At 40.6% G+C, this 25,369-nt stretch overlaps 1 protein-coding gene across 5 annotated transcripts in view; it reads right to left on the bottom strand.

Moving 5' to 3' along the window:
• Window positions 1-25,369, bottom strand: part of pde4d (phosphodiesterase 4D) — a 446,323-nt gene that overhangs the window by 123,276 nt on the left and 297,678 nt on the right. The window contains exon 1 of one of the 5 annotated variants that reach the window (XM_004910347.4): window positions 20,770-21,286. The exons of the other annotated variants lie outside the window; for them this stretch is intronic. Coding sequence (XP_004910404.1) covers window positions 20,770-20,834 — 65 coding nt within the window. The 5' untranslated portion in view covers window positions 20,835-21,286. Of the gene's footprint in view, window positions 1-20,769; window positions 21,287-25,369 lie in introns of those variants that run through there. 5 annotated transcript variants of the gene reach the window in all.

Genomic DNA, 25,369 nt, shown 5'->3' with positions numbered 1-25,369 from the left:
AACTATAAATACAACCACTAGTACTAACTGTAGATATTAGTATCACAATAGCCTTGGATATTCTGATTGATCAAGAACTCATCCAGGCCCCTCTTAAAGGCATTAACAGAATCTGCCATTACCACATCACTAGGAAGGGCATTCCATAACCTCACTGCCCTCACCGTGAAAAACCACCTACGCTGCTTCAAATGGAAGCTCCGTTCCTCTAATCTAAAGGGGTGACCTCTGGTGCGTTGATTGTTTTTATGGGAAAAAAGAACATCCCCCAACTGCCTATAATCCCCTCTAATGTACTTGTACAGAGTAATCATGTCCCCTCGCAAGCGCCTCTTTTCCAGAGAAAACAACCCCAACCTCGACAGTCTAACCTCATAGTTTAAATCTTCCATCCCCTTAACCAGTTTAGTTGCACGTCTCTGCACTCTCTCCAGCTCATTAATATCCTTCTTAAGGACTGGAGCCCAAAACTGCACTGCATACTCAAGGTGAGGCCTTACCAGGGACCTATAAAGGGGCAAAATTATGTTCTCATCCCTTGAGTCAATGCCCTTTTTTATACAAGACAGCACTTTATTTGCTTTAGTAGCCACAGAATGACACTGCCTGGAATTAGACAACTTGTTATCAACAAAAACCCCTAGATCCTTCTCCATTAAGGAAACCCCCAACACACTACCATTCAGTAGATAGTTTGCGTTTATATTATTTCTACCAAAGTGCATAACTTTGCACTTATCAACATTGAACCTCATTTTCCAGTTTGCTGCCCAGTTATCTAATTTTGTCAAATCGCTCTGCAAAGCGGCAGCATCCTGCATGGAACTTATAGTTTTGCACAATTTAGTGTCATCAGCAAAAATAGAAACAATACTGTCTATGCCCACCTCCAGGTCATTAATAAACAAGTTAAACAGCAAAGGCCCAAGGACTGACCCCTGCGGTACTCCACTAACCACACTGGTCCAATTAGAAAATGTTCCATTTACAACCACTCTTTGTACTCTATCCTTCAGCCAGTTCTCTATCCAATTACAAATATTATGTTCTAGGCCAATATTCCTTAATTTGATCATTAACCTTCTGTGAGGTACTGTATCAAACGCTTTAGCAAAGTCCAAGTAGATGACATCAACTGCCATTCCAGCATCAAGGTTCCTACTCACCTCCTCATAAAAGGCAACTAAATTAGTCTGGCAAGATCTGTTACGCATAAAACCATGCTGGCACAAACTAATAGTATTGTGAACTGCAATGTATTCAAGTACCCTATCCCTTATTACCCCTTCCAAAAGTTTTCCTACTACTGATGTCAGACTAACAGGCCTATAGTTTTCAGGCTGAGAACGGGATCCCTTTTTAAATAACGGCACCACATTAGCAATCCGCCAGTCTCTTGGCACCATGCCAGACCTCAATGAATCCTGAAAAATTAAGTGAAGAGGTTTGGCAATCACAGCGCTCAGCTCATTTAATACCCTGGGATGAATCCCATCCGGCCCTGGACCTTTGTTTACCTTTACATGTTCAAGTCTCTTTTGAATTTCCTCCCGAGTGACCCATGCGTCAGTAGCTAAATTACTAGAACTGGGCATATTACAAGGGAAGCCTTCATTATCTGGCTCCTCAGATGTATAGACAGATGAAAAATAAGAGTTCAAAATTTCAGCTTTTTCCCCGTTTTCATCAACCAACGTACCCCCCCGTGATAATAAAGTTCCCACCCCTTCTTGCTTCATTTTTTTACTATTCACATAATTAAAAAATAATTTTGGATTCTTTTTACTCCTAGCAGCAATATCCCTTTCCATCTCTATTTTAGCTTGCCTGATAGCTTTTTTGCATGCTTTATTTGCTTCCTTGTACCTGATGAAAGTTTCTGCTGTCCCAGCTAACTTGAATGCCCTAAAAGCACGTTTTTTCTTACCAACCTCGACAATAACACTTTTATTCAGCCATAAAGGTTTTGCTTTGCGATGCCTCTCCTTGCTTACAAGGGGAATATACTGTTGCGTATACCTACAAAGCAATGTTTTAAAGATGTTCCATTTTCCTTCTGTGTCTAACCCCATGAAAAGCCTTTCCCAGTTGACACATTGCAGAGATGCCCTTATACTGGCAAAGTCTGCACGTCTAAAATTGAGTGTTTTAGTTACTCCCTTATAGCGCTGTCTCTGCAGCATTATCTCAAAGGAGACCATGTTGTGATCACTGTTCCCCAAATGCTCACCCACACAAATGTTAGAGATAAGTTCATTATTATTAGAAATCACCAGGTCCAAAATAGCGTCATTCCTAGTGGGTTCTTGAACTGCCTGAAATAAAAAGTTGTCATTTAGCATATTTACAAACCTACTAGCTTTTTCTGACTTAGCCACCCCATTACTCCAGTCAATGTCCGGATAATTAAAGTCCCCCATAACAACAACTTGACCCAGTTTTGAAGCCTCCTCCATTTGCAACAATAGCTGGGCCTCATCCCCCTCATCTATACGGGGTGGTTTATAACATACACCAATGATCATTTTCTTTGTGACCTTCAGCCCTACTGAAATTTCTACCCAAAGAGATTCTCTGTATACAAACACTATATAGAGAGCAAAGCTAGCCCAGGCATTTGTGTTGCTTGCTTTGACTGCACCAGAGGAATTCGGGGTTCCCCACTATGAAAGCAAATCATCTAACACAGGATTCTTACAGGTTTCTGCAAACCAGATTGTTTGCCATATACCCTTATTATGATGGGAGGTGCTACCATTCATTCTGCTCATCTATTAGGCTAAAGCCACACAGGGAGGATGCGAGAATCCATCCCTATGCTTCACCTGTAGCTTGAAAATGCAGTTTTGTCCCGAATTCTGCTTAGTGTGCCGGCACCCAGGCCAACGGCACCGGCTAGCATTAGCCTTACAGCTCAGCCTACAGTGCACCCTCGGCCATTTACAGAAAAATATGCAATAATCAACAGTAAGCTTCCTTCTAATTTAATTTTGGGCATGGGAGAACAACTGGTCTTGTGAAATGGTGGGTTGTTCGAAATGATGTACTGGCATCGAGACTCGCGTGTGCCCGGCTTAGAGGGAACATTGATCAGCAACAAGACAAAAGCATCGATTTGCTCTTTAAAAGGGTGGTTCTACTTGCCTTTTAGTATGTTATAGAATTCCCTATTCCTAGCAACTTTGCAGTTGGTCTGCATTAGTTATTTTTTATAGTTTTTTTTTTAGCCAAAAAACCTATTGCTCTGTGAGGCTACAATTTTATGGGTTTTGTTACTTTTATTACTTATGTTCCTCTTCAGTCCTTCGCCTATTCATATTCCAGTATATCATAAATCACTGCTTGGTTGCTAGGGTACAAAAGAGCTTAGCAACCAGATAGCTGCTAAAATACCAAAATGGAGAAATCCAAAAAGTAGGAAAAAAGCTTCAGCAGATTTACTGCAAACCATTTATTGTGGGTAGTGGTAACAGTGTTACCACTACACACAATAAATGGTTTGCAGTAAATCTGCTGAAGCTTTTTTCCTACTTTTTGGATTTTTGCAGTTGTATTTGGTTGCAGCACAGAGCAACAACTAGGAGCTAAAGCTTTTTTCGTAAGTACTTTATACAAAGTTCACCAATATTGTTTTATTTTTGTACCAAAATGGAGAGTGGTGAAAATTAAAAATGAAGACCAACGGCAAATTGTCTGAGAATTGTCAATATCTACATCGTACTGAAAGTTAATTTAATGGCAAAACTACCCTTTTAAAGCAATGTACTATGGTAGCTGTCTTTATCATAACCAAGCTATGGGAATGACTGGCTGTATTGCTTCCATGCAAGAAGCAACCTTGCATCAGTGATGCCCAATATATATCATTCAACTCTTGTGCAGCTTTATATCCTCACCCAGGCAGATAATGTAAGCAAGTTAAACAACTGTGGTTGGGTATTAATACTTAGTGGTTTCCTCATTATCTGCTTATATTTAGTATAGAATATTAGATGTGAGATCTGCCCATCTCCTGCAGATTTACAAGTCTTTGGGGGGAATGTAATAAAAGTTGGTAACGCAAATTTAATATGGGCTTTGTAAGTTTGTTTAGTGACCACTTCCGACAGTGGAAGAAAGTTTGCAAATGTTATTGTTTGCGACAGTGCGCAGTGTATGTAATAAAACTTCTTAATGAAAAAGGTGTTAAGTTTGCTCCATAAGATTAAGCCACCTTGCCTTAAAAGTTCACAACGTGCAATTAAAATTCACAAAGCAATAACAGCCTAATTAATAATATTACATTGTGAAATGTAAGTGTTTATTCTTATTTATATTACAATATTTATTTACATTCTCTCGTTTCCGTTTACGACTTTTTAAAAATAACAAATGTGAGGATGTTCTGAACATGAAATAGTTGCCAGACACCAATCGTATGAAAGTGACTTCCACTGTAGGTCCCCCAAGCATATTGTCCGATACACAATACATGCGCAGATTTTATTGCTATCCGACAAAAATTTTCTAACCTGTCCGATCGACTAATCGACTAATCGACCGATTGCCATGGTATGAAAATTATCGGGATAATAATTCTGAGCCCACATATGGACTGGACTGCACTGGACTGGCATTTCTTGCTGTAGATGTGCACTGCCTGCAGTAGAAACCTTTGATACATAATCCTGTCTGCATTGCTTCAACACAGTGGGGTGCTGAAGTAAATTTGCTAGCATGCTTGGCATGGAGAAGGAGGCCCATAACATAAAAACATACATAAAATAAGACTGCTCTTTATTTTATGTTGTGCTCACAAACCCTTTCCATGCCAGGGTCACTTTGATTTGGCTGCGCTACCTGCTGCCAGTAATCACGCAGTGTGGCATAGATAGCCCTGAGACATACAATTAATGGTACCTAAAGAGAAACGTCTGACTGATTAGCGTGGGCTTGTCCTCCTTGCAGGTGCCATATTATTTTTTTAAAAAGTCAGCGTGGTTGGCAAAGTCAAAAAACACTCACTGTGACAAACCGGTTTTAACTAAAAGAAACAATAGGAAGCCACTGAATGCAAGAGCGTACTCTTTTATTTATGTGATTCTTGCTGAAACTCTTTGGTTACACAAGATATGGTGACTTTGGTATGTAAAGTTGGGAATACTGATGTGCATGAGTAGGAGCTAAATGTTAGCACTGCTTTATACAACAGGGTCACAGCCTACGCAATACAGAAAAGGAAACCTACTAGTTAGCTGGGTATTTGTAATATATATATACAGTGGTGTGAAAAACTATTTGCCCCCTTCCTGATTTCTTATTCTTTTGCATGTTTGTCACACTTAAATGTTTCTGCTCATCAAAAACCGTTAACTATTAGTCAAAGATAACATAATTGAACACAAAATGCAGTTTTTAAATGAAGGTTTACGTTATTAAGGGAGAAAAAAAACTCCAAATCTACATGGCCCTGTGTGAAAAAGTAATTGCCCCCCTTGTTAAAAAATAACTTAACTGTGGTTTATCAATTTCAATTTTCAATTTCAATATCAATTTCTGTAGTCACCCCCAGGCCTGATTACTGCCACACCTGTTTCAATCAAGAAATCACTTAAATAGGAGCTACCTGACACAGAGAAGTAGACCAAAAGCACCTCAAAAGCTAGACATCATGCCAAGATCCAAAGAAATTCAGGAACAAATGAGAACAAAAGTAATTGAGATCTATCAGTCTGGTAAAGGTTATAAAGCCATTTCTAAAGCTTTGGGACTCCAGCGAACCACAGTGAGAGCCATTATCCACAAATGGCAAAAACATGGAACGGTGGTGAACCTTCCCAGGAGTGGCCGGCCGACCAAAATTACCCCAAGAGCGCAGAGACAACTCATCCGAGAGGCCACAAAAGACCCCAGGACAACATCTAAAGAACTGCAGGCCTCACTTGCCTCAATTAAGGTCAGTGTTCACGACTCCACCATAAGAAAGAGACTGGGCAAAAATGGCCTGCATGGCAGATTTCCAAGGCGCAAACCACTTTAAAGCAAAAAGAACATTAAGGCTCGTCTTAATTTTGCTAAAAAACATTTCAATGATTGCCAAGACTTTTGGGAAAATACCTTGTGGACCGACGAGACAAAAGTTGAACTTTTTGGAAGGTGCGTGTCCCGTTACATCTGGCGTAAAAGTAACACAGCATTTCAAGAACATCATACCAACAGTAAAATATGGTGGTGGTAGTGTGATGGTCTGGGGTTGTTTTGCTGCTTCAGGACCTGGAAGGCTTGCTGTGATAGATGGAACCATGAATTCTACTGTCTACCAAAAAATCCTGAAGGAGAATGTCCAGCCATCTGTTCGTCAACTCAAGCTGAAGCGATCTTGGGTGCTGCAGCAGGACAATGACCCAAAACACACCAGCAAATCCACCTCTGAATGGCTGAAGAAAAACAAAATGAAGACTTTGGAGTGGCCTAGTCAAAGTCCTGACCTGAATCCTATTGAGATGTTGTGGCATGACCTTAAAAAGGCGGTTCATGCTAGAAAACCCTCAAATAAAGCTGAATTACAACAATTCTGCAAAGATGAGTGGGCCAAAATTCCCCCAGAGCGCTGTAAAAGACTCGTTGCAAGTTATCGCAAACGCTTGATTGCAGTTATTGCTGCTAAGGGTGGCCCAACCAGTTATTAGGTTCAGGGGGCAATTACTTTTTCACACAGGGCCATGTAGGTTTGGATTTTTTTTCTCCCTAAATAATAAAAACCCTCATTTCAAAACTGCATTTTGTGTTTACTTGTGTTATCTTTGACTAATAGTTAAATGTGTTTGATGATCAGAAACATTTTGTGTGACAAACATGCAAAAGAATAAGAAATCAGGAAGGGGGCAAATAGTTTTTCACACCACTATATATATATATATATATATATATATATATATATATATATATATATATATAGTAGCACTGCTGCCTGGATGAGTAGGTTACACACTGTAGCACTGCTGCCTGGATGAGTAGGTTACACACTGTAGCACTGCTGCCTGGATGAGTAGGTTACACACTGTAGCACTGCTGCCTGGATGAGTGGGTTACACACTGTAGCACTGCTGCCTGGATGAATATGGGCAAGCACAAAAACTTGAGTCAGACTAGCACAACACTGACCACCACTTCAATGCACCAGTACATAAGCAATGACTGCACACTGGGATATTTTGGTGTTGGGAGAGGATGGGTTTGGGTCCTGACAGAGAAGAAACTCTTATTGGCCTGTTAGGCAGCAGGTCCTTGTGCTTGGGGCCCTAAGACATATTCTGTCTACACCAGAGAAGCCACCTTTGTCCTCCTCTTTAAGAAGATCCTCTGACGACCACCAGAGGCTCAAGGCTGCAGAACTGCCAGATGGAAGGGGACCAAGAGCCCAAGGCAATGAGATAGGCGGCTGCCTTGCCTCACACACTCCCAATGTCCTCATATGGTGCACAGCCTGCTGGATCTCCCCCTGTTTATACAGCATTTGACAGATTGCTCCGGCTTGGCAAGGGTTGCTCCCATTTGTACATTCCTAGGTACTTGCAATTGCTTGAAATGCAACCAAGTTTCCAAAAAAATAATATTCCAGTTTTCAAAATATACAGTAAAGCTGCTAATAGGGTGTTCTTGCCAACATCTGTATATTAGACATAACTATATAATGTACAATTAAAATATAACTTTTATCACAAAGGGTTAAAATATTATAAATTGAAAAATGTCATTCAGCGTAAGAACAAATGTTACAGGTTTTCTTTTGTAAACTATTTTTCTTTCAGTTTAACGTCTTTCATATTATACAGAGTTGTCTTGTTGCTGGGGTCACTGACCCCGATAACAAGAAAGAACACTAATCCTGAGAGGACTAGTGTGTGTGTGTGTGTGTGTATTTTTATATACAGGTATCGGACCCCTTATCCGGAAACCCGTTATCCAGAAAGCTCCGAATTACGGAAAGCCTGTCTCCCATAGACTCCATTTTAATGAAATAATTCAGAATTTTAAAACTGATTTCCTTTTTCTCTGTAGTAATAAAACAGTACCTTGTAATTGATCCCAACTAAGATATAAATAATCCTTATTGGATGCAAAACAATCCTATTGGGGTTAATTAATGTTTTATTGATTTTTTAGAAGACTTAAGGTATGGAGATCCAAATTACGGAAAGACCCCTTATCCGGAATACCCTTGGTCCCGAGCATTCTGGATAATGGGTTCCATACCTGTATATATATATATATATATATATATGTATATATATATATATATATATATATATATATATATACTGTATATATATAAGTCCAGGGGAGCACATAAGTCCAGGGGAGCACTCCATAAGCAGCAAATGATACCTGGGTGCCAGAGCTTAGATAAATTGTATAGAAGGCAAGAATGACGACATTCTCAGGGCAAGAAATTAATGGGTAAATATTTGCTATTCTAATCGATAAACTGAAAACATGGAATGAAATGTTGATTATATTCTATTGTATTATAAGTACGTTTACACTGATAATGTGATCATGTGACAATCATTCATATTATGAACCCCCACACAGAAACTTATCCTAAATAAATACAGCACTGGCTTTGTCCAAAACTAACACTTCTGTACTCACAACAGATAATGATAAAGGCCAGTGAGAGTTACCTCTGAGCTCTGTGACCTTACTATGGGCACGGGATTTCTCTGTGCTTTTAAGGGCAGGGGTACACGGGGAGATTAGTCACCCAGAGACAAATCTTCATTGTCGCAGGCGACTAATCTCCACGCAACGCCATCCCACCGGCTACAATGTAAATCTCCGGTGGGATGGCATACTCGTCGCTACAATGTCCTCTCAAGTACTTCTAATGTACAACAGGGTTGTGGGAAAGGGGTATCACAAATTATTCCCCCGTTACCAGATCACAGAGCCAGTTATTAAAGATACAATTGTACAGATAAAAGATATCATAGTATGGATAAACGACACAATCAGACAGATAAAAGATACAACCGTACAGATAAAAGGTACAATCATATAGATAAAAGACACAATCGTACAGATAAAAGACACAATCATACAGATAAAAAAATACAATTGTACAGATAAAAGATACAACCGTACAGATAAAAGGTACAATCATATGGATAAAAGACACAATCGTACAGACAACAAAATACAACTATACGGATAAAAAAAAAATACAATTGTACGGATAAAAGATACAATCGTACAGATAAAAGACACAATTGTACAGATAAAAAAATACAATTGTACGGATAAAAGATACAATCGTACGGATAAAAGATATCATAGTATGGATAAAAGACACAATCAGACAGATAAAAGATACAATCATACAGATAAAAGATACAATCGTACAGATAAAAGATACAATCGTACAGATAAAAGATACAATCGTACAGATATAAAAATACAACTGTACGGATAAAAGATACAATCATACAGATAAAATATACCTTCGTATGGATAAAAGACACAGTTGTACAGTAAAAGGTACAATCGTACAAATAAAAGATACAATCATACAGATAAAAGACACAGTTTTATGGATAAAAGACACAATTGCACAGATAAAAGATACAATCATACAGATAAAAGACACAGTTGTATGGATAAAAGACACAATCATACAGATAAAAGATACAATCATACAGATAAAAGATACAATCAGACAGATAAAAGATACAATCGTACAGATAAAAGATACAATCGTACAGATAAAAGATACAATCGTACAGATAAAAGACACAATTGTACAGATATAAAAATACAACTGTACGGATAAAAGATACAATCATACAGATAAAATATACCTTCGTATGGATAAAAGACACAGTTGTACAGTAAAAGGTACAATCGTACGAATAAAAGATACAATCATACAGATAAAAGACAGTTTTATGCATGAAAGACACAATTGTACAGATAAAAGATACAATCATACAGATAAAAGACACAGTTTTATGGATAAAAGACACAATTGCACAGATAAAAGATACAATCATACAGATAAAAGACACAGTTGTATGGATAAAAGATACAATCATACAGATAAAAGATACAATCATACAGATAAAAGATACAATCATACATTCATTTTTGAGCCTCAGTACTAAAACAGCAGCACTTTAATGAATGATGCTTTATCCAGTGTTCAGTGCTTTATAGGGCGGCTGTGATGTTCCAGCTGTGTGATTATAATATATCTTCTAGCTGTGACATTACACATCTGTTATAATGAATAGCCTCGCTCTCACTCTGATGGTTATGTTGTATTGTTATACAGATCACACAACTCAAAACACACAGGATTATCACTAATAAATATGTTGCGCCTAAAGCAATCATTTGCACACACGTTGCATACATTTCAGTAGAGGCTACATCATATTATTTATCCGGAGGCTGCTAGATTTTGCCTGGGGGGGAGGTATATTAGATTGAAGTCAGGGTTAAACAGTGGGGCTCTAGAAGGTCTGAAAGCATGACACCCCAAAATAGACTAATGGGTAAGTAATTTATAGTTGATAACAGTACTTTTTCAATGTAGTGGGTAGGTTGGCTACCATTCTACACACTTGTGGGCCAGATTATATTATATGAAGTCATAACCAGCAATCAATGGAGTCAACAGAGAAGCATAGGGCCTTAAAGGAACAGTAACACCAAAAAATTAAAAATGTATCAAAGCAATTACAATTTTAAGTATTGTTGCCCTGCACTGTAGTGATGTAGCTTATAAATAGAGGCTGCTGGGCATAGCAAGGTTGCAGGGGGAGGCAGTGTGTGAATGTCAGCCCTAAGCCCCCATTAATCCAGTGGGTTTCTAGCTGGCACGCACATCACTACTGCACTGACTGGTTGTGTGTTTGCCTCAGAAGCATGCTCTGTAAAACACCATTGTGTTCTACAAAACTAATCTACTATGTAACCTGTGCCTTTTCCCCCTTTCTCTAGCTTTTCCATCCATCCACACACACATATAGTGAAATGAAGGATGCACTTCTGAGAAGATAAGTAGGCAATAGGATTTTTTCTGCAAACCATTTAGTAAGAAATACACAGCAGCATGGGGCCATTACAGACAGAAATAGGGCTTACGGCGTAGGTGAGGGTAAAGTGAAAGTCTAGGATTCACTATAAAAAGCTTCCAATCAATACCCCGGCTCCAGTGGGTTTCACTGACGTTTTTCCTACCCACTGCAAAACAGGCTACGTTTCTCCATAAATACTCACACTGAAATAAAACCCCACAGTTGATAATAATAAGGTCTAGCTTGTCCGGAATTGACACCAGCCGTTGGCCCTCTAGCTATTAGCCCCGGTCCCTGCATCCTGCCAGCCAATGGCCAGCATCCTAGATTATTACATCACACCCAGCGTTAACGCACATGGCATAGTCATTTTCATTTACATAAACATATATTGACTGCAAATTTTTATGTAGTCATCCATTTAAATACTTTGTGTATAGGGAGGGAGTGCACACGTGTATTCCTGTGTATAGGGAGGCAGCGCACATGTGTATAGGGAGGGAGCGCAAATGTGTATAGGGATGGAGCGCACATGTGTATTCCTGTGTATATGGAGGCAGCACACATGTGTATAGGGAGGCAGCGCACATGTGTATTCCTGTGTATAGGGAGGCAGCGCACATGTGTATTCCTGTGTATAGGGAGGGAGCGCACATGTGTATTCCTGTGTATAGGGAGGCAGCGCAAATGTGTATAGGGAGGGAGTGCACGTGTATTCCTGTGTATAGGGAGGGAGCGCACATGTGTATTCCTGTGTATAGGGAGGGAGCGCACATGTGTATTCCTGTGTATAGGGAGGCAGCGCAAATGTGTATAGGGAGGCAGCGCACATGTGTATTCCTGTGTATAGGGAGGGAGCGCACATGTGTATTCCTGTGTATAGGGAGGCAGCGCAAATGTGTATAGGGAGGCAGCGCACATGTGTATAGGGAGGGAGCACACATGTGTATAGGGAGGGAGCGCACATGTGTATTCCTGTGTATAGGCAGGCAGCGCACATGTGTATTCCTGTGTATAGGGAGGGAGCGCAAATGTGTATAGGGAGGGAGCGCACATGTGTATAGGGAGGGAGCGCACATGTGTATAGGGAGGGAGCGCACATGTCTATTCCTGTGTATAGGGAGGCAGAGCACATGTGTATAGGGAGGGAGCGCACATGTGTATAGGGAGGGAGCGCTGTAAGATTATTAATATAACTAAAGTTCTACAGTATAGGGTGGCAAAGAGATCACTGAACAATAAGTGTAAAAATGATTTTATATTAATTGGAAACAAATATTTACATAAACATAAATCATAAAGCAGATAAAATGGATAAACAATAGACTACAATAACACAAAAGGGTAATACAAAACAATATACGACAAATATACACAATACTTACTTAACTAAATACACTCAAATGAAACACAGGGACCCAGCCACCTAAATAATAATAATCCCACACCATATAAACACACTCTATGAAACCTCTACTCTAGAAGATTATACAGCCTAAGTATACCTCTCCTTAGGTTTGATAAGTGCCTGGTCCGTGATGTCAGGATTCCCTCTGATCTGGTAAGGTGGTCACTTCTCTCCTGGCCCTGAGTCTCCATCTATGCCCTACTGAAGCCAACCTATATACAGGAGAGAGGGGTGGATTCTAGAACTTTCTAGAAGTCTCTCCTGATTGGTCCATTTGAATGATGCTAGCACATACCAGTCAGTTACAGGAAGTTACCCGTCCTCCATTTTGGATAGGCAAATTGTCATGTAGTCAACATCTGTCCTTCCTGAACTAACTGATTATGCATATCACCAGGGATCCATTTAGTGCTGGCTCCGGTGTCCTTGACTCTTTGATAATGTTAATTAGAGTTTAGGTGTGACCAAACCTTTCCCAGAGCAGTACCTTTGTTTCCCCAAATTAGGAAACTCCTATTGTTTGGACCAGACACCCAGGTGCTAAGCTAATTAGGCTGTTTCCTCTACTAAAGAAAGGTTTTATTATTGATTAATAAAATATAGGAGCCCAGAATATATATCTATATTTTACCAGAATCTTACAGTCCCCACCTAGAGGGTGAATGATGCCTAAGCAACATGATCCCTCTTAATAGAATATTTTCCATATTTTGTTAACTGAGAATTGAAAGTGCTGTGGAACACTGGGACAGAGGTGATGTGATGACCACTAGTGACTGCGTTTAATGCAGCAGTAAATTTAGAGTTATACTTATGTTCCTTTCAACCACTTTCATTCATATCACCCATAATCCCGGCTTGTTGTAGGATAAATATATCTTCTTCCACTGCACCTTTATGTGGTTATAGCATACTGTAGTATCTGCATCTATCCATGGTTTTGTTCTTCACCTGGACTGGTTGTGCTCCACAAACTCTTAAGGCAAGCAGTTCTGATCCATACAGTCTCTGGGTGTCTCTCACATTGAACACCTATAGAACAAGAACTTTGGTGATGAAGGAATGCAGTAACTTCTCCTTTTGCCATCCAGTGTGGTCTGTGGTGATCCTTTGCACATCAGCTACACACACCTCAGTCTTTAGGAGCCATACTTTATGTACTTGCCATTCATTATGCAAGCACTTGTCGATGAGCACTTTGGAGACAGTTCTTTAGAGTGACCAAGAAAGAATTATCAGTGGTTTGAGGAAATTATGTATAGTGTACTCAAAGGGTACAATGCACTGTAGGTCAATTAGAGTGGTACATCTTTCACCTTTATCTCAGGACTTCCACTTTACCTGCAACTCCACCATCTGAATACAATAAAAGGGACATGTTTATACAAAAAAAAAACAGGATGTCATCTTTACACTTATTATACACATGATAAATATTAAAATGTGTCTAAACACATCACATCGAACATTCAGTTTAAATGCTATGTTTATGCACTTCTCCTAAGCACATTCCTACACATTCCATTTTTCAAAATCATGCTGTCCCCACCTTGACAACATTTTTAAAGTAACATAGCAAGTATACACTGTACACATAGTATAGATGTTTGACTATGAAGCCTCATACACACAAATATTTTGTCTAAAAAGTTTACATACAATACAGTACTCCTTTCACCATTTATCAAAGCTAGGGGTCAGTTACCATGATCATTTTCACATAATTTTTTGTTTTTTTTGTTTTTAGCTTTCTTGATTACTGTCTACATCACTCTGTGTGTTAAAATGCAGTGCTGGGTCTGGAGGGAATATACCATTTGCTTTTAATCTGTTTCTCTTCAAGACCTCAATGTCTTTCTGCATATCCTGGAGTAGCATGGTTATTTGTGAAATGGGCGGTGAGGACAGAACATTTGCATTTGAACAGTTTGTTGTTGCTGTACAGTTCATGGCTATATGTCCCAGATTACGACATGCATAACATCTCTTTTTGGAGTGATTGGGTGAAAAAGTGGGCCTTCCTGTGTTCATTTTCCTTATGGCTTGTGACTCTTTAACAACTGGAATGTTGCTTTTGAAACCCCTTTGGCATTCTTTTACCACAGATTCTGCTCTTTTTAAACAATCTATTACTTCCAGGTAAGAGTTGGCTGGACCTACAGTTAACCCAACTAGTTGATAGATTTCTGGAAGGGACTGTTTAAGCAGTGCAGATTTAAACACGTTATCCTCCAGGTTTGCCTTTGCTGGTTTCTGTACAGTGCAGCTGTATAATGTATAGAGGCGTTCTGAAAATGCTTTTACCGGCTCCTCTCTCCTTTGCTTGCAGGTGACAAAAGCTGAGTGAGCAGCGTTTATATCCCAACCTAAAATGTCTAAAACAGCATCCATTAGACTTGACAATGAATTACGCGTCCTATAAACAGAATTAGGGATACTGGCTTTTATGCCATGATCTAAACTGGTAACAATGACATTAAATATATCACTATCTTTGAGATCATGGTGCACCTTCTGGAAATTCTGGATACGGAGCATAAGATCTACAGGGTCATCATCTATCCTAACAGGTCCAAGCTCCCTACTTAGAACAGTTATATCACTATTGGACAATGAAGTTTCTACCCTTGTTCTGCTTATTTCCTCACCATCTGTCCCAGTTTTTATATGCACTGCAATTGGTGCCATTGGTGCAGCCATACATGAATTGTCATTAATGCCACATAAGCTGTGTTCTACAGATTCCCAGTTACCTATGATTGCATTTCCCGGGACATTAAAAGCTGCAACAACTGCATCCTTTCTCTTCAGTTGTGCTTTCAAGTGCTCAATTTCACTTTTACAGTGGGAATGATCAACTTGTGGTTGGTTAAGCAATGCACCAAGACAACGTATAGCTCCCTCTGCATCTCTTAACCTTCCCAAAAGTTCCTCATTTTCCACCTTTAATGCAGAATTCTCATTTACAGTTTTATGGTAATTTACACACATGGCTGAGGCAGTACTTGCTGTGATTTTAAGGGCATTATAATGATCTTTCAGATCTTCTAGCTTTTCCTCCACCATCTTATTCTGATCTTTGAGAGTTTTATAGTTCTCTGCAATCCAACATGCAGAAAATAACAAAGCTCTCCTACCCTTCTTGTTTGATAGGGCCTTTCCTTTAATTGCTGTGGTTACAAAACTTTTGACCTGGTACCAGGGATCATCTGCACCCTGCATACACTTTAACAGATCCTCAGTATTTTTAACCATTGCAATCTTTTTGTTAATTCCTTCCATTTTTCCTACTAAATTTATGTTCAGCAAATATATATTTCCAATGTCAGTGATTTCAATGCCACTCTAATATCTGCCTCCTGCCTGGCTCGCCAATTATGTAAGATTATTAATATAACTAAAGTTCTACAGTATAGGGTGGCAAAGAGATCACTGAACAATAAGTGTAAAAATGATTTTATATTAATTGGAAACAAATATTTACATAAACATAAATCATAAAGCAGATAAAATGGATAAACAATAGACTACAATAACACAAAAGGGTAATACAAAACAATATACGACAAATATACACAATACTTACTTAACTAAATACACTCAAATGAAACACAGGGACCCAGCCACCTAAATAATAATAATCCCACACCATATAAACACACTCTATGAAACCTCTACTCTAGAAGATTATACAGCCTAAGTATACCTCTCCTTAGGTTTGATAAGTGCCTGGTCCGTGATGTCAGGATTCCCTCTGATCTGGTAAGGTGGTCACTTCTCTCCTGGCCCTGAGTCTCCATCTATGCCCTACTGAAGCCAACCTATATACAGGAGAGAGGGGTGGATTCTAGAACTTTCTAGAAGTCTCTCCTGATTGGTCCATTTGAATGATGCTAGCACATACCAGTCAGTTACAGGAAGTTACCCGTCCTCCATTTTGGATAGGCAAATTGTCATGTAGTCAACATCTGTCCTTCCTGAACTAACTGATTATGCATATCACCAGGGATCCATTTAGTGCTGGCTCCGGTGTCCTTGACTCTTTGATAATGTTAATTAGAGTTTAGGTGTGACCAAACCTTTCCCAGAGCAGTACCTTTGTTTCCCCAAATTAGGAAACTCCTATTGTTTGGACCAGACACCCAGGTGCTAAGCTAATTAGGCTGTTTCCTCTACTAAAGAAAGGTTTTATTATTGATTAATAAAATATAGGAGCCCAGAATATATATCTATATTTTACCAGAATGTAAGAAATCGTGTATTTGGGTGCCATTATTTGTGATATATATAAATATATATATGTGTGTTTGTGGCTCTATTGTGTTATACACTGAGTATGGGGGGAGCTCTACTGATTACTAAACTGATTACTATAAACCAGTTTTTCAAGTTACATCCGAAGCCAAATCTCCATATCTAAGGGTTTTTCTGTGGATGGTGGGACAGTATGTCTCAGAGAAGCCATAAAACTCAACAGTTACTGAACAATGGGCAAGGTGTGGTTTTATCAACCCCCATCTGATCAGTTGGTATGTGGGGGCAGTGGCTGAAAGGTGCATAAATGTGGGCTGGACAGTAGTCAAGGGGGCAACCAGGGAAGAGCAACCTGGGAGAGGAACCTGGGAGGAGCACCTGGGGACTGGATCAGAAGTGACTGGGCAGGATGTGAGACAGACCAGAAAGAGGAGGCCATGGCAAGGAATCAGACCACCATGTTCTTTGTTCATCGGTAGCTATAATGTAGATTGTGTCATTAATCTTTAAATGTAAATAATGTATAAATATTGTTTTGTTAACTAATCATTTAAGTGTAACCGTCCATTGATTTGCTACTCAATATATTCATTTTAATATACACTTATTGGTGTGGGTTATTTGTCTGCTTCTCAAAAGAACCGAAAACCCTAGTAAGAGGGGTGATTAATATTATTATTATTATTATATTATTATTATATATATAAAGTCAAAATCTTACAGCGCACATGTCTATTCCTGTGTATAGGGAAGCAGAGCACATGTGTATAGGGAGGGAGCGCACATGTGTATAGGGAGGGAGTGCACATGTGTATAGGGAGGGAGCGCACATGTGTATTCCTGTGTATAGGGAGGGAGCGCACATGTCTATTCCTGTGTATAGGGAAGCAGAGCACATGTGTATAGGGAGGGAGCGCACATGTGTATAGGGAGGGAGTGCACATGTGTATAGGGAGGGAGCGCACATGTGTATTCCTGTGTATAGGGAGGGAGCGCACATGTGTATAGGGAGGGAGCGCACATGTGTATAGGGAGGGAGCGCACATGTGTATAGGGAGGGAGCGCACATGTGTATTCCTGTGTATAGGGAGGCAGCGCACATGTGTATTCCTGTGTATAGGGAGGGAGCGCACATGTGTATAGGGAGGGAGCGCACATGTGTATAGGGAGGGAGCGCACATGTGTATAGGGAGGGAGAACGCAGGAATATGTGTATATGGAGAGAATGCACATGTATTCTTGTGTATAGTCAGGGAGGGAGTGCACGTGTATATGCTTGTGTATAGGGATGGAGTACTTGTGTACTTCTGTATTTAAGGAATAAGTGCTTGTGTGTATATAGGAAGTGCTTATATAGAGAGTGAGTCCATCTATAAACATACAATGAAACCTGACTACAAAAGGAGAAACTGCTGCAACCCAAGCACTGACCTCTGAAACAGGATCCTGAGTTTGGCCGCAGTCAGGCACTCTGAGCACAAACACCTTATCCCTACGCTGTGAGTACTTATGGCACTGAGCACTGGCACTGAGGGGAGGGCTGGCAGTCCTATCAATGGGGAGCGAGTGGAAATTGTCCAGAGCCACCTGATATCGGACCAGCCATAGTCCTGGCAGCTCTCATTGTAATCTGTGATATTTTTAACATTGGCAGTGCCCACAGCAAAACAGACTTGTGGGGCCTCAGCCCCTAACTATTATAATAAAATAGGTCATTCCAAGCAGCAGACCTTTAGCTGTTGTTTAACTACAACTCCCATGCCCCAAAGTGCAAGAGTTACTGGTTCAAAACCAACTGAAGTGGTTGGGTATAAAAAGTGATTTTTACCTGCTAGCCTACTGATCCTCTTCCTAGGAGTCCCCCAAAGGAGCCCAGACTGAAGCCCAATTTGGGTGTTATATGGCAATAATGTATATGGGATCATATGGAAGGCCAGTTTGCAATATACAGGACACGGACCCCTTGACTGTGGGAGAGGGGGCCTGTAAAAAGAAGCAATGGCAGGGGGGGGTGATCTCCGAGGATCCACAATGCTGGCAAAATGTGATTCTGCATGTGTCACAGGTGTAACATGATTTTGTGAGAAGAGGCATGAAATATGCTTTTTTACATAATGCCTGGGCCCGAGAGTTACACCCCGGCCTGTATGACTGCGAATTAGAGTGAGGCTTGGGAAGAATGTGTATTGGCCGCCCTAATAATCATGGCTAAAAAGCAAATACACTAAATGGGTCCCTGTATCTGAAACCTTATGATTTATATCTTACGACAACCTGCAACTGCTCTCTGTATATTAGTAGTTACCTTTACAATTCAGACAGTGGTTGCTAGCCTGAGTAACCCTAGCATACAGAGTATGAGTATGAACAGTAGCACTAAAAATATTTTGGCTGGCAGCATCACTGACCCTAGCAGTTAATTATATTTTGTAAAGTTTTCAATAAACAACATAAAAACTCCAGCAGTCAGAAACCATGTCAGCTTCAGTACATTCCAAAATTGCATTGATCCTGTGGGAACGAGGGCTAGTCAATGCCTAGTGCTCCTGATGCTTCAGCACTATAACTGCTTCCCTCTCTGCCTACTGAGGCTGGGGTATATGTGCCATAAATCACAGGGATGGGCAAACCAATGTCCTAAGGTGCTGCTAAACTGCAACTCCCAGCCACCATCCACTTTGCTCCAGTTTCATAGACAAAAAGACTTGATATTGTAAAAAGGGCTCATCCTCCCATTCCTATCAGCGCTCTGTGGTCTACACACGGAACTTGTGGGGTCTGCACTGTAGAAAGAAACAGCAAGCAACATGCTTCTGCTACCTGGTAGCTAAGGTTGAAAAAAGACACCTATGCTTCAAGTTGCTTTAGAAAGGGAAGGGGGTCCTTCCTCACCCAAAAGGGTAATGGGGTCACAGAGTAGGTTGAACATTAGTGCTCCATGTATTCCCTTCCTAAAACAACCCAACCCCACCCTGCATGTGTCCACTGGATCTCCCCAACTTCCCAGCTCTCGCCATAAAATGCCATTTCCACCCTTAGTCATATAGTTAAATATTCTACATGGTGATTGAAGGCCTTTAATGTGTACCTTTTGCAAACATGTTATTTAAAATGTCACAGTTGAACAGCAAAAAAATAACAATGTCGAGGCTACGGGTGGAACAGTAATTTGTAAGTTATGGAGAAGGAAAGGGTTGATCATTGGGTGCCATTGGGTGCCACTGGTAGCCCCCCTCACTGTGTATAAGTTTTTACCTCTCACCATTGGCCAATGCTCCTCTTTGCTAAAAATTTAAGAGACTCAGGGTACAATTCTAGTGGGTGGTGCAACGCCATCTTTATTTTCTGTTCCCCCAGTATTTTTGCTGTGGCCCTGGCCTGTTCACATTCGCAACACAGCTTTATGCGTCCAAGCTTCAGTTCTACTCTACTGCGCATGTGCCCAGCCTGGGGGGGGGGGCAGAAGGGATCCCTGGGACAGGAGAAGCCAATGGCACAGTGCTCAACCAGTGGTTTTTTTTAATCATAGAGCAGTGCCTGCCGGCATGAGAGGTAAGCCATTATAATCGATTAACCCTTTCCACCCCTTTAAAAAAGTCAAATTCTTCTTTTGTGGCAAACTTCCACTCCCAGCATACTTAGCCAAGCCCTGGCTGAACTAGAGGAGGGTGCAACAGGTATTTCTCCCTGGGTGAAGCTGGACCCACATCTTGGGGGACAGAGACAAATATCAGTAATGTACATCCTGCTGCCCTTCAGCTATTGCTGAACTCACATTCCCTGCATCCCCCATTGCAGTGCAACAATAGCTTTAGGATGGGCATCCCTGAAGTTATATACAGTTTTTACACACTTTTATTAATAGTTTTACCCCCCCATCTTTAGGACCGGTTATTCTGGGGGCCCATGATGTATAGGCACTCTGCCCAGCCAATAATATTAACAAACAATATTTTGCAAGATCTCTAGCAACACAAAGAGTTAACGTCCTTCTTCAGGAATACAATTAAAGCTATACACACGCAGATCTATATATAAATACTTTACCAAAGCCCATCTGTTGTCCGCAGGGAGCTGGTGGATCTGGATCTTGGCTTGAGGATAATGCTCATTTTAATTTAGTTAACGAGAGGGGAGAGGAAGGGAAGGGGTGCAGACTAGCTTGTGCCCGCCGTGCCCGGTGCCATGCAGTCACCCATAGGAACCAGCAGAGAAATGCCTGTGAGAGGAGCTGGGAGAGCTCCCTCCTGCCTGGGCTGGATCCAGCGCTCTGTTAGGAAGTGACAGTGCCTCTCTCTTGTGTCTTGAATTTCCAGGGGAGGAACTGCAGTTTGAATGGATTCCCCATCTAGGTCACATGAAGGCTCAGCTGTTGAAAGAGCCTCTTAACGTCTCTTTTCTCTGCAGTCTCCGGGTCTTATAAGGCTGCCAGGAACTGGGTCCCACACAGCCAGAGCCGGCGGGGAAATACATGCAAGCCGGGGGCACACAGGAGCCTCACATGCCAGTGCCACTAGCAGCCCCTGAAGCCACACAGCCACACTCGCTGCTGGAAACTGTTGCTTTGTGTTGTTTCTAGCTTTTTTTAATCCACTTCGCACAGGATTTACCTGTGAAATCCGCCCACACCAACATGACTTAACTTCCCAGACTGGGAGTCTCTGACTTGTTGCCTAAACTGCACTGGGTCATGTAAACATTACACACTTACACACAGGCACTTACACATACATACACACACACACACACACACACACACACTTACACACAGGCACTTACACACACACTTACACACAGGCACTTACACATACACACTTACACACAGGCACTTACACATACACACACACACTTACACACAGGCACTTACACATACACACTTACACATACACACTTACACATACACACTTACACATACACACACACACTTACACACAGGCACTTACACATACACACTTACACACAGGCACTTACACACAGGCACTTACACATACACACTTACACACAGGCACTTACACACTTACACACACACACTTACACACAGGCACTTACACATACATACACACACACACACAGGCACTTACACATACACACACACAGGCACTTACACATACACACACACTTACACACAGACACACACTTACACACAGACACACACACACTTACACATATAGACACACACACACTTACACATACAGACACACACACACTTACAGACACACGCACACTTACACACAGACACACACACACTTACAGACACACACACACACTTACACATACAGACACACACACACTTACAGACACACACACACACACACACACACACACACTTACACACAGACACACACATACACAGACACACACACTTACACATACACATACAGACACACACACACACTTACACACACACATACACAGACACACACACACTTACACATACAGACACACACACACTTACACACAGACACACACACACACTTACACACAGACACACACACTTACACATACAGACACACACACACACACACACTTACACACAGACACACACTTACACACAGACACACACACACACACTTACACACAGACACACACATACACAGACACACACACACTTATGGATACAGACACACACTTACACACAGACACTTATGGATACAGACACACACACACACACAGACACACACATACACAGACACACACACATACACAGACACACACACACTTACACACAGACACTTATGGATACAGACACACACTTACACACAGACACTTATGGATACAGACACACACACACACACAGACACACACATACACAGACACACACACATACACAGACACACACACACTTACACACAGACACTTATGGATACAGACACACACACACAAAGAGCTCAGTGACTGATGTCCCAATAAACTGCATGCCAAGTTCAAGAAATCACAGCAATGTGAAAACAAAGCCTAAAATCAGTTTTTACAGCTCTAGTGGCACCAACGATACATATTTTTTCACAATGAATGCAAATATTGTGTAAAAAAAAATCTGAAACTGGAAATGAAAAAGGGGTAGTTCACCTTTAAATTATATTTATAAGAATGTAGACAGTGATATTCTAGGACAGTTTGCAACTGGTCTTTATTTTCATATTATGTTGTTTTTTTTAATTACAGGTGTGGGACCTCTGGTTTTCCAGATAAGGGGTTTTTCTGTCATTTAGATCTTCATGCCTTAAGTCCATTAAATAAACCCAAAAGGATTGCCGTGCCTCCAATAAGGATTAATTATATCTAGGAATCAAGTACAGGTACTGTTTTATTATTACAGAGAAAAGGGAATAATTTAACCATTAAATAAACCCAATAGGGCTGTTCTGCCCCCAATAAGGGGTAATTATATCTTAGTTGGGATCAAGTACAGGTACTGTTTTATTATTACAGAGAAAAGGGAATCATTTAACCATGAAATAAACCCAATAGGGCTGTTCTGCCCCAATAAGGGGTAATTATATCTTAGTTGGGATCAAGTACAGTTACTGTTTTATTATTACAGAGAAAAGGGAATCATTTAACCATTAAATAAACCCAATAGGGCTGTTCTGCCCCCAATAAGGGGTAATTATATCTTAGTTGGGATCAAGTACAGGTACTGTTTTATTATTACAGAGAAAAGGGAATCATTTAACCATTAAATAAACCCAATAGGGCTGTTCTGCCCCCAATAAGGGGTAATTATATCTTAGTTGGGATCAAGTACAGGTACTGTTTTATTATTACAGAGAGAAAGGGAATCATTTTGAAAAATTTAATTATTTGCTATGGAACCTATGGAAGATGTAATTTCCATAATCTCTCTGGATAACAGGTTTATGGATAACAGAACCTGAATAACCTATAATTAGGCTTTTGGTCAGCAGCCTTCCGGTCTGGAAGTTCAGCAGCTATCCAGTTGCTAGGATCCAGTTTTCCCTATCAACCAGCTAGTGACTTAAATGAGAGACAAGTTAAAAAGTTGCTAGATACATGACATTTTTAACCAATGTAAAATGAACTAAAAGGTCAAATACCCCTTTCAGATGGGGTTGTGAATTTGGCTTTATATCATTTTTTGGATTAACCAACACTTTACTAAACTTTAATTAATGTTCACCTTTTAATCAACTTTTAGTATGATGTAAAAACTGTAGATATTTAAGACAATTTGCAACTGGTCTTCATTATTTTTATTATTTGTGTTTAAGCTTTATGATTAGCAGCTCTCCAATTTGGAATTTCAGCAGCTGGTTGTCAGGGTACAAATTACCCTAGCAACCAGGCAGTGGCTTGACAGAGAAGGGAACAGAAGAGGGCCTAAATTGAAAGATACATAATAAAAAGTAACAATAACATAAGCCTCACAGAGCAATAGATTTTTTGGCTGTTGGGGGCAGTGACCCCCATTTGCAAGCTGGAATGAAAAGCAAGAAAATTAATTAAAAAATGATGCAAAATAAAAAGCAAAAACCAATTGAAAACTTACTAAGATGTGGCCATTCTATAACATACTAAAAGTTAACCTAAAGATAGACTAACCCTTTAACTCCAACTTTGGGTTCCACTTTTGTAAATCCATTTGTAAATCAATTCCACAAAAATTAAAACCAATTGCTACTATAACTGTCTTACTGCCTCTCTAAGGGGGTAACATCCCCTTTATGAAACAAATCTATGTGTCTGTCCCTATACGGGGTATATGGACATAGTTTGGGCAGCCATTCCAACACTATGAAAGACGACACTTCCCATGAATCCTGGACTGAGCCAACAGCACCTGTGACCCGGAGGCAAATCCGCAGCAGCTACAAGTAACGGACGATAAGGATGAAATGATTACTTGTTTCTTTTCTAGAATAGAGACAGTGATGGAGCGCTGCAGCCATGGTGCTGTTTCCAGGACAGACCCTACCCTGTAACTACACACACCCCGGGTGTCTTTGCTTAGTTATGCAATGCTTCTTCCCCTGCCATCACATTCCTCTCCTTTGTCCTTTGCACAAAGAAAATTCCGCTAGCAGCACCCCTGCTGACTGATCCCAAAACCCGCCCTGATCCTGTATAAACACTGAAACTCATACAGTCCAATAACTGATTACCCGCTGCCTATATTAGGTCCAAAACCATAACATTTGCACCCACTGTATAGAAGCATCTCAATGAACATTACTCTCCATTAAAGGCTAATTCTGTATTTAAAATAAAGATGCAGGTTAAGAAAACAAGACAGTAAGCTGGTCCTTACTAGGAGCTACACAGAAAACCTGGATCCACACATTGCTATTAAGCGTGCCTGTCAATCAGGGCCGAAACTAAAGGTGGCCATACACGGTAAGATCTGCTCATTTGGTGAGGTCGTCAAGCGAGCGGATCATCTCTCGTTATCCCCACCTACGGGTGAGCGTTATCGGCCTAATTCCGTCATTTAGCCCTGGGGCCAAACGATCAAATTAGAACAGTGGGTATAGACATCATCGGTTCGGGAACTGTATTAACAAGCCAATGTCCCCGATCCAACGGAAAAATCAAACCTGATCGAGATTTCCCCGATTTGAGGCCAGATGTCGGTCGGGCAGGCCTGATGTTCTTGCCGATATTGGCAGCTAGAATCGGCCCATGTATG

The sequence above is a fragment of the Xenopus tropicalis genome, chromosome 1 (genome assembly GCF_000004195.4).
Source record: "Xenopus tropicalis strain Nigerian chromosome 1, UCB_Xtro_10.0, whole genome shotgun sequence".
Classification (NCBI taxonomy): domain Eukaryota; kingdom Metazoa; phylum Chordata; class Amphibia; order Anura; family Pipidae; genus Xenopus; species Xenopus tropicalis.
Note: the sequence above shows the minus strand (reverse complement) of the source record. Positions and strands in the feature narration are given on the sequence as shown.